We start from the raw sequence: 11,330 nt of genomic DNA on the forward strand, positions 1-11,330 counted from the left end.
CAATATATAACAACCTTAAATTCAATGGTTCTTTTTAATATTTAGTGTCCTTATGATGGGTCAAAAGACCTCGTATGTCATTTAAAGTAGAAATACCTTATATGTTATAGCAGAGCTTCCTTTGTGCTATGGCTTAGCCAGATGGCCACTGGGGTCCCTTTTCTCACATTCTGTGATTCCATTTTTAGGGGGGCAGGTGGATGGAGGCCTATTTGCTCCCTTCTTTAGCTTCTGCCAGACAGAGGGTCTTAGCTGGGGCCAGGACTAGGATGAGAGCTCAGATATTGAGAAGAGAAAGATGCTGTCAGCCTCGGGGGGGATTAGGCTTGGGACAGCTGGGGTCAGGGGAGGGACTGGAATGGTTATGGAAGGTGAAAGGACTGACTAGGTGGGGAAGGCAAAGAGGTGGTAGACCACAAGTGCAGAATAAGGTATACATCATTGAACATGAATGTGCTGATTTGTTCTGCCACACTGTACTTTGTTGCAAGGGAAGGTTCTATTGGGAAGGGGGAAAGGGGAGTCAGGAAATGATTAAAATATTTTATAAAAGTGGGAGGGAAGCAAGCATTTGTTAAGCTCCTACTATATGCCAGGCACTGTGCTAGACATTTTACTTATATCTCATTTGATCTTCCAAACAACCCTATCATGTAGGTGCTATAGTTATCCCCATTTTACAGATGAGGAAACTGAGGCAGGGAGAGGCTAAGTGAATTGCGCAGCATCCAAATGTTTCTCAGGCATCAATAAAACCTTTTTTGTTACAAGCACAAATGCTATTCTCTCCATTTGCCAGAAGTATCTAGGTGGTACAGTGGATAGAGCCCTGGGCCAGGGAGTCAGAAAGAGCCAAGTTTAAACCCCGGGCGAGTCACTTAACCACGTCCTGCCTCAGTTTCCTCATCTGTAACATAGGGATAATAATAGCACATGCCTGGCAGGGTTGTTATGAGGATTAAGTGAGATAATATTTGTAAACAGTGCTTAGTACAGTAATGCCTGTACATAGTAGGTGCTTATTCCCTGCCAGAGGGAGGAAACAAAAAGATTTACCCAAAGACTCCCAGTTAATATCTGGCAGAGTTGAAGCTAGAACCTGGGTCTCTTGCTCCTTCCCCCAACCCAAATGTTCTAATGTCTCCCTTCTAATCACTAAAGAATAAACAAGGATGGACTTTGGGTCCCTGCACATCCCAGGTCCTCAGTGATACCAACTTGCATTTAACTCTGAAAAACCTTCCCACATTCCTGTATACCTGTGATCCTCACGTAACCACATGAGGTAGTTGGGGGCAACCGGTGAGGCAGGGAGAAAGTGGAAAGAATCTTGGAGATGAGTCAGAAGCCCTGGGTTCAGATTCTGTCTCTGACACTCAGGAGTGAACGCAACCCTAGGCAGGTCAATTCACCTCCACGACCTTTGGTTTCATCATCTGTAGAATGAAAGGACTAATGACTGAATTAGACAGCCTCTGAGGGGCCCTTCCAGTTCTAAATCTGATGCTATGATCCCTTGGCCAAGCACTTCAATAGAGTACTCTGCTCCACATTTAAGGCTGAGTGCTTCATGCTTTCCAGGCTTCTTACGTATTTCTCCCCTGCACAAACTCAATGATCCAGGTACACTCCCCTACTTGTTATCCCTTTCACACCACGCTCCATTTCCCATCTCCATGCCACATTTTTCTACCCCATTAGACTGTAAGCTCCTTGAGAGCAGGAACTGTTTTCACCTTTCTTGGAATCCTCAGTGTTTAGAACTGTGCCTGACACACAGTAGGTGCTTAATAAATGCTTATGGACTGACAACTTCTCTGAGGCTCAGTTCTCTCATCTATAAAATGGGGAAAATAATGCTTATGCTCTACACCTCACAGGGTTTTCATGAAGAGAGTGTTTCACAAACCTTAAAACACAATGGCAGTTTGAGGAAGTCACTTGGTAGCGTGCAAGGAATTCCGAAACAGGCATTCAGGCATTCGGGGACTGGGTGTGAATCAAGGCTGTGCTGTTCCCTAAACATGTGATCTCAGGCCTCAGTCTTTATAAAATAAATGGGTTGATTTTTTTAGTAACTTGTGGGTGTGGTATATCAAAGAGAATGTCAGGTTCTGAGGATGAATTGTCTGGTTTTGGGGAATCGCTTCTGTTCTTTCTCTTTTTCATCCTCTGTTTTACAATAGGTAAATTGCTGGATGGGGGAGGAGAGATTTGAAAATGAAAATACTTTTTAAAGTAACGAGTTGGAGTGAAGGATCTCTGAGTCTGTTTCAGAGTAAAGGTCATGCCTGTCTAATGAGAAGGAACGGTTCTGGGTTCTGATGGGAAAAAAGACAGAGTGGGGCAGAGTGGGGCGGCCTGAGCAGCAAACCTCTCTCCTTACCCATCCCTCATCCCATGCCCACTTGGTGAGCTCTGGCCTTGTCCCCAGCATCTCCTGAGCAAAGAGAAAAGCCTTTGTACCCTCAGGCCACAAACGAGGCCGACGCAGGACTCTGGCAGAGAGAAGGTCACATGTCTGATTCCTTACCTCATCCCTTTTTTCTTTTGCAAGGCTGAAAAACATTCTCCCTATAGAATATCAGTTATGAGGATGGAGACTTTTGGGGTTCTGGCCAACACATCGAATCCTGGGGTACCTGGATGGGACAATAGAGCAGCAGCAAGGATGGATGGCCACTGCCAGACACGGCCTGTGCCCTCCTCCCTTTCATCCTGGGTGAGCGGCAAATAAAGCCCCTCCTATTCAGCGCTTCATCACAGAAGCTCTGCATTGGAAGGACCTCAGGGACCATCTAAGCCACACCTGAAGGAGAAGTCCCTTGATGACCTCCACATTGGACAGCTCTCGGTGCTGAGAAGTGACGCCTGATAGAAATGTCCCTCTGTGTAATTTGACCTCTCCCAGTCCCCAACCCTCTGGGGTCAAGCAGAACAAGTCCAACCATGAGAGCTCTTCAAACAGGACTATGAGACAGTGTGAATGTCCCTCTCCCCCAAACATGCACGTTCTCTACACTGAATATCCCTGGTCTGGTTCTTTCTGTTAATGCTTATAACACGCAACTCCAATGGGCTGGCCATGTTGTTTGAATGCCAAACTTACACTTGCCTAAAAGACTATTTTATGGAGAACTCACAAAGGGGAATCATTCACATGGTGGTCAGAAGAAGAGATACAAGGACACTCTCAAGGTCTCTCTTAAGAACTTTGGAATTGATTATGTGACATGGGAGACACTGGCACAGGACCGCTCAGCCTGGTGTGCCCTCATCAGAGAAGATGCTGCGCTCTATGAGCAAAGCAGAATTGAAATAGCCCAAAAGAAACATGAGATGTGCAAATTTGTAGAATCCACCCCAAATGTTCACGTGGACTATTTGCGTCTGACCTGTGGTAGAGCATTCCAAGCTCGTATTGGGCTGATCAGTCACAATTGGACACATTGGATCTTGCCTCCAGCATAGTGATGTCACTTTGGTCATCTTTGAGAACAAAAGACGGCAACAACAATAATGTATGTTCTCCAGTACTTTCACTGTTCTCATCACCTCCCTTTGGACTCACTCCAACATGTTAATGTCTCTTATAAAATGTAGCCCATCCCCACTGATGAGAAGACAAGTTGGAGCTGATGCTGGACCAAAGAGAGAGAGAGAGAGAGAGAGAGAGAGAGGGAGAGAGATGGAGCTGGGCATGTGTTGCACATCTATAATCCCAGCTAACAGGGAGGCTGACTGACACTGGCAGATTTTCAGAGCTTGGGAGCTCCATGCTAGAGTGGGCTAAGCCACTGGGTGTCGGCACTAAGTTGGGCATCAATATGGTTAGCCCCCAGGAGCAGGGGGAAGTTGCCTAAGGAGAGGCAATCCAACCCAAGTTGGGAATGGAGTGGGTCAAAAGGCATATGTGAATTAGCAGTGGTATTGGGTCTGTGAGTAGCCCTAGTACAGGAAAGAAAGAAAGAAAGAAAGGAAGGAAGGAAGAAAGAAAGAAAGGAAGGAAGGAAGGAAGAAAGAAAGAAAGAAAGAAAGAAAGAAAGAAAGAAAGAAAGAAAGAAAGAAAGAAAGAAAGAAAGAAAGAAAGAAAGAAAGAAAGGAAGGAAGGATGGAAGAAAGAAAGAAAGGAAGGAGGGAAGGAAGGAAGGAAGGAAGGAAGAAAGAAAGAAAGAAAGAAAGAAAGAAAGAAAGAAAGAAAGGAAGGAAGGAAGGAAGGAAGGAAGGAAAGGAAAGAAAAGGAAAGAAGGAAAGGAAAGAAAAGGAAAGGAAAGAAAAGGAAAGACAAGAAAGGAAGCAGAGATGGAGGTAGGAAAGAGAAGAAGGAAAAGAAGAAAGGATGAGATAGAAAAAGGAAATATAGGGTGGGACATGAGCAAGCAGCATTCCCCCGACTGAAGACCATACACCTATATCCCTGCCAGTTTTGAGAATATCACTGTTAGGAAAATTGAATACAACTAACTCTCAGATGATTGAAACCAATGGAAGGTGTCACCAATTGACACCAATGAATAATCCAAAATAATGGAAAACCAACTTTTTTCCTCTCTATTTGGCTTTGGAGCTCTTGTGTTCCATTTTGAAGGAACTAAACTCTAGCTGCCGTCTGACCAGAGCAGAGAGCAGCAGGCCCACTACCTCCATCATTCTGGATCCTAAAATACCCATTAAGACAACTTATTGGAAGGAAAGACTACAAACTCCTTGAAGGCAGGGATTGTTTTCCAATTTGTCTTTGCATTCCCAAGAGATAGAGTAATGTAGTAGATAGAAAGCTGGTCTTGGACCCAGGAAGATCTGGGTCCAGTTCTACCTCTGATGCACCTTGGCTTTGATTGTCCCTTCACCTTGCAGTGCTCTGGGCAGGCCTCTAAGTTTCAGAGAAAGGTTTGACCTCCCTTGGTAGAGGGAGAATTCACATTCCCTCTACCAGTGAAATTATAGCTCTAGTCTCTATTCCCCTCTACCCTTTGTATCCATGGAACCTACCCCAATGTCTTGTACAACTACGTAGGTACTTAATAAATTATGTAGTAGGCATTTAATAAATGCTTGTTCAATTGTATCTAGTTGGAAGCATGTATCCCTGTTGGAAGCATGAATGCCTTGCAAGATATCCCTCAACAAGTAGTCCTTTAACCTCTACTCCAATATCTTCAGTAATGAGGAACCAGATAGTGAAAGATGGCAGGACTCAGGGGCAGGTATCTTGGACATTGCACCTGTCATTCAATTCAAACATTAATTAAGTATCTGCTGAGTGCAAAGCACTGAAAACTCTATACACATTTAGTAAGTGCCTTCTGTGTACAAAGTTCTGCCTTACAATAAGGATAGAGAGATTTTTTTTAAATTGAAAAGGTTTCTGCCCTCAAGGAACTTACAATCTACTTTTTTTTCCTTTTTTTTTTAAGTTGGATCTATGATTTCATTGATGTAAAGGGCCCTTGGTAAGGAAACTCCCTCTATCAATGAAGATCAGTACCTGTTCTGTACCTTAGAGTCTTAGAGACCTGGCCACAGTCATATAAAAGTGTATGTCACAGGCAGGATTTGAACCCAGGACTGTTTTCTATCAACCTCATCTAATTACCTCTCTAGCATTCTACTACTGTTTAAAATTTGATAGCCTTGATATCAGTTGTCACCAGAGAACTCTGGGAATCCGGTCTACAAAGTGTCTGATGGGAAGTGTTTCTGTTTCTTGGCTTTTTTTTTAAAAACTTTGGTGAAATAGCAAATCATAAATTGATGGGAGCCAAAGAAACTGAACAATGGAAAGGACACTAGATCTGGAGTCAAATGAACATTTGAATTGTGCTTTCAAATCCCACATCTGACACTTTATTGCCTAAATAGCCTTTGGCAATTTCCTAACTCCCTGGGTCTCAGTTTCCTCATCTGTAAAATGTGGGACTTGTCCAGGATCAAACAGCTAGTCAGTGTCTAAGACTGGATTTGGACTCAGGTCTTCCTGACTCCAGGCCCAGAGCTCTTTCCACTATACCACAAGCTTCCTCAAAATTCCCGTCACCTGGTTCCCTGTTCACTCCCTCCTTATACTAAGGTCCCTCCTAGCTCTGACATTCTGTGTTCTAAAGCCCTCCCAGCACTGACATCCTGTGTTCTAAGGGCCTTTCTAGCTCTGAAATTCTCTGTTCTAAGGCACCCCTAGCTCTGAAATTCTACATTCCAAGTGCTTCCCCATTCCTCTCAGATGAAATATACCTTATCGGTTCCTCCTACATACTCATTTCTTTCAACAAACATTGTCTAGACCATTAACAATCTCCTGTAAGAAGCAGAACCAATCCTCCCCAATCCCCTCCAACTCCTGGGTCTCTACAGCCTGCTCTCACCCATCCTTGCTGGAGTTTCTGTTGTGTCTATCTACCTACTTCTAAAGGTTAACTCAGCTGGTTAGCCCTCAGGGCTAATGAGTCCAAGGTCATGGGTTCAATCCCCACTGGGGCCAATTAGCTTTCATCGGAAAAGCTTAGCTCTACAGGCTATACCCCCTAATGTAAACCTTGAGTCTTGGGGTGAGAGGGTGTGACTGGCTTGGGGCAGTCTGGGCTTCCCTACTGGCCAGATGTAAAATCAAAACACAGGCCCTGTGGCTGCCATGCTAAAAGTGCCATTTGGGCATATAAAGGACGGCACAGGAGTAAGGATGCATTGCTCTAGATGAAGGCCAGGAAATTACATTCCTGAGAATGTTTAGAATATCACAATCAGGAAATCTGAAGTCTAAAAAATTGTAATCATTGGTACTAATGAAAAAGCAGATGGATTTATCCAAAATTAGGGATAACTAAAAAAAAATTAATATGACTTTGAAAGTCCCATTTTTAGGGAACGCATGTACCTTACCTTTTACATTTTTCTTTTGCTGATATGGAAATGAGTTTACATTTTCTGACCTCTGACCAGTTGATATCAAGGAGAGGAGACTTGGGAGCATGGTGGATGATAGGGAAAAAACATTCTGGAATTAAAAAATCTGTTGCAATATGTACAAAATATTCAGAATAGTACTTTTTGTTATAACCTAGAATTGGAATCTAAGGAGGTATCCAACATTTAGAGAATAGATGAACAAATTACAATATATGGTTATGATGGAACACTATGTGTTTTAAGAAGTGATGAATGCAGTGACTTCAGAGAAACCTGGTAAGACTTATATGGACTGATGCAGAGGGAAGTGAGCAAGTCCAGAAGAACAATGAATGCAATAATAACACTGTAAAGACAAACAGCTTTGAAAGACTTAGGAACTGTGATCAATTCAATGACCAACCACAATTCCAGAGGACCAATAATAAAGAACGCCACCTGCCTCCTGGCAGAGAGGTGATGGACTATAGGGGTAGAATCTGACATACATTTTCAGATACAACTAATACATGGATTTACTTATACTTAATTGTTACATGGTATGCTTTTATTTGTTGAGGGAAGAGTCATGGGGGTGAGGAGGTAGGGTAGTAGTGATAGAGGGGAAAAAAAGAGTAAAAAAGGAAGCGTCAATGAAACTATCCAAAATGCATAGAAAAGAGAAAAGGAACGAGTTCAAGAGAGCACAGAGTGGCAGCATTGTTGGTACTACTGGGTTAAATTTAATATATACTTAAAACCAAGCTGCCATAGAGATTCGTGGTTTCATAGACAATCCTCTTTTTTTGTTCTTTATGAACAGAAATGTTCATGTTTATTGATATTTGTAAAGTTCAAAATAAATAAAAGAAAATTTATGGGAAAAATTGTCTTAGATATTCAAGAAATGACTATGGTAACCCAATATGGACCTGCAAGTTTCTTCAAAGTTGTCTATAACAGCCTCTCACTTCCACCATTGAAAGCAATCCTGACCTGTGGCTAGGACAGGTCATCCCCCAGGAGCAGATTCCAAGGTCTCTTGTAGTTCTCCCCCTACCCCATTCATTCAGGCAGCTAATCACCATTCTCAAAGGGGTTTGATTCCAAAGGGCAAGGTTAGGACAAAGCTCCAGTCTTATGGACCCTTGGTTTGTCCCTTGGACAATGGGATAGCCTGCACCATTCCTATTTGTTACTGGTAGACCACCACTATGGAGTCAGGGGAAGGTTCTAGTCCTAGACCCCCAACCACAAGCAATATCCTATAAGCAACATAGGGACCACTCCCACAGCCTATGAAATGTCCTCATTAGGCCTTCTTTTCATTGGCTGACTATTTAGGAGGTCAAGTAGATCTGGACAAAATGAAACAGGCCCTTTGATAAGGGCTGTGTGAGCAGGTTGGGCAAGAGGAACATGTCCATGGGGTGGGGTCTGCCCTTTGGTTCCTGATAAGGCCTAGATTCAATTCATTCAAAAAATGTTTGCTGGTTGGCACCTGACCGACAGGAAGCACCATCTGTTGTGGAAACTCTCTCTCCATGTGAGCAAGAGAAACTGAAGGGAGACCAGGAGACAGTTGTCAACAACACAACCAGATATAACCCCTTGTGAAGGTCAAGGTAGCATTGAAGTCTGCAGGTGTAGGGACACACAGTCTTCATTTCCTGAAGCTCAGACTGAAACTGCGCAAGGACCTTAGGCTTCTGGGGAGAGCCTGCCCACCTCATACCCCCTCCCCCATAGGATTGTTGAATAGGGAGGGAAGTAAGAGAACAAATGCCTACTGTGTCCTGGGCACTGTGCTAAGCACTTTCACAAATATTATCTCATTTGATCCTCACAACAACCCTGGGAGGTGGGTGCTGTTATTATCCTCATTTTACAGAGGGGGAAACTGAGGCAAACAGAGGTTAAGTGACTTGCCCAGGGTCACTCAGCTAGTTGTTTTCAACAGTCAATAGCATCCCTGCCTCATCAGGAGGTGCCTCTGACCATCTGTGTTGTCCAAGTGTGATGTCTTCCTTTCTGAATGGATCTCAAAGTGGGAGTAACAGTGCATAGGTACATACCTGGGGAGATAGCCCGCTGCTGACGGCATTCATGTGGTTGGTGGGGGCTGCCGGGTTCATGAAGCTGTCTGAGTAGCTGGAGAAGCTGTGGCGGGCCCCATAGGCAGAGCTGGTGTCAGCGGCTGCGGCAGCTGCAGCCAGGCCCCCTTGGTGCATGGTGGACGGCGGGAGGGGCTGGGGCCGGTGCACTGTGCTTCCCCCATCTGCCAAGAGACCAGGAAGATGCCTTAGAATTATAGGATCAAAGAATTTCAGGGGTGGAAGAGGCCTTGGAATGTAGAATGCTAGAGCTGGGAGGGAGCTTAGAATAGAGAATGTCAGAAGATAGAATGTTAGAACAAAGAATGTTGGAGTTTGAAGGGATCTTGGAGCTGGGAGGGCCCTTAGAACACAGAACATCAGAGCTAGGAGGGGCCCTTAGAACATAGAATGTCAGAGCTGGGAGGGGCCTTAGAACACAGAATGACAGAGCTGGAAGGGGCCCTTAGAACACAGAATGTCAGAGCTGGGAGGGGCCTTAGAACATAGAAGGTCAGAGTGGAAGGTGATCAAGGAACACAAGATTTTCAACTACTTTATAATGAAGAAAATTGAAGTTCACTGAGGGTCAGTAAGTTATCCAAGGTAACAGAGGGCACAACAGAGCTGGGGTTTGAACCCTGGCCTTCTAACTCCAAACCAGTAGAGCCCCAGCTGTGGAAAGGGAACCCCTCTTCCCCAAGCAGGCCAAACAAATTCTCATGAATCCAAAGCCACTGGGTGAATGAGACCCTCTTAGATATCCCAACCCAACTGGATTTAGTAAACCAGAAGTCTTTTTCTTGCACCTGCTATAGATTTGGGAGACTAAGTGGTGCAGACAAATTGTCCCAGCCTTCCCATTCCTGCCCCCCCCCCCAGGATGGGCCCAAGCTGTGTCTGTCCACAATGCCAAATTCCCAGATGAGAAATGTTTCTGTCAGTTCCCCAGAGGGTTGGTCTGCTCTCTGCCAAAGAGCTAGATACCCTGGAAACATCTGGAGGCTGGGCCAGGCCTTTAGCACTCCTTCCTCAGGGTGATTTGGCCCTGTGTGGCCACAGCTGCTGTCTGACGTCATGGTTCCGGGACAAGATTGGCTGCAGCAGGTGCTGTTTCCTGGGGGATCAGAGGGAGGTGGGAGGGGAGCACAGGAGAAAGTCCAGAGGAAGAAAGGGGAAGGGAGTACTTGTCAACTCCTGGGTCCCACTCACCTTGGGAAATGGTGGTACTGGGGTAGGTGGAGTCCGGCAGTTGATACGGGGGGATCGTGGGCATGCCTGTAGGTGGGAAGCCTCCTGGGAGAAGGTGGTTGAATGCTGCAAGCTGATTGGCGCCTGCCTGCTTACGCCACCGTGCCCTGCGGTTACTGAACCACACCTGGGAGGGAGAGAAGGGACAGAGGAGTGAGTGGGATGGAGGGTGAGATGTGAGCATTAGTTAATCCTACCCTACATCCACCTCCCCAACCCAGAGGTGCTTTCTCAGTATCCCAGACCCCAGGCCAACATCAGCTGGTAAACAAAGCAAAGCAGCCAGCTTTCCTGGCTGGCCATCCTGGAGCTATGTGGCTCTCCCTCACATTTACACAGCCCTTTGTGGTCATCAGTCAATCAGCCAATTCAGCAAGCATTTATTAAGCACTCACTGTGTGCCAGGCACTGGGCATATGGAAACAGACAGGAATCAGCCCTTGCCTTCAAGGAGTTTTCATTCTATTGAGTGAGACGGCGCTCACACAGATAGGTATACATAAAATCTACTTTATATAGGCAAGGTAATTTTGGCCAGATGGCACCCGAATCTGGAGCAAGCAGGAAAGAAGTAACATTTGAAATGAACTTTGAAGATGAAGTATGGGAAGGGAGAAGGAGATAGAGAGGGGGGGGAGAGAGAGAGAGAGAGACAGAGAGAGAGAGAGAGAGAGAGAGACAGAGAGAGACAGAGAGACAGAGAGAGAGAGAAAGAGAGAGACAGAGAGAGAGAGAGACAGAGAGAGAGAGATGAAGAGAAAGAGAGAGACAAAGAGGTAGAGAGACATAGAAAGACAGAGAGAAACAGAGACAGAAAAAGAGACAGAGAGAGAAAAGAGAGGAAAGAGAGAGAAAGGGAGAGGGAGATGAGAGAATGAGAAGAGAGAAAGAAAAGAGATAGAGAGAGAGAAAAGAGAGAAAGGAAGAGAGGGAAAGGGAGAGAGAAGAGAGAGATGCAGAGAGAGGCACACATACAAAGACAGAGAGAGAGGACAAAGAAAAGAAAAAAGAGAGAGAAGGACAGATAAAGGGGGAGAGAAAATAAAAAGGGGAAGAAAGGAGAGAGAGAAAGGGAGAGGGAGATGAGAGAATGAGAAGAGAGAA

General features: G+C 45.0%; 1 protein-coding gene across 2 annotated transcripts in view; it reads right to left on the minus strand.

Annotated features, from left to right (window-relative positions):
* Positions 1 to 11,330, minus strand: part of PAX7 (paired box 7) — a 152,329-nt gene that overhangs the window by 53,746 nt on the left and 87,253 nt on the right. For both annotated transcript variants that reach the window (XM_027842803.1, XM_027842802.1), the window contains exons 6-7: positions 10,188 to 10,353; positions 8,958 to 9,160 (exon numbers count right to left, since the gene is read on the minus strand). In XM_027842803.1, coding sequence (XP_027698604.1) covers positions 8,958 to 9,160; positions 10,188 to 10,353 — 369 coding nt within the window. The remainder of the gene's footprint in view (positions 1 to 8,957; positions 9,161 to 10,187; positions 10,354 to 11,330) is intronic.

The sequence above is a fragment of the Vombatus ursinus genome, unplaced genomic scaffold (assembly GCF_900497805.2).
Source record: "Vombatus ursinus unplaced genomic scaffold, bare-nosed wombat genome assembly UNPS02014884.1, whole genome shotgun sequence".
NCBI classification, from domain to species: domain Eukaryota; kingdom Metazoa; phylum Chordata; class Mammalia; order Diprotodontia; family Vombatidae; genus Vombatus; species Vombatus ursinus.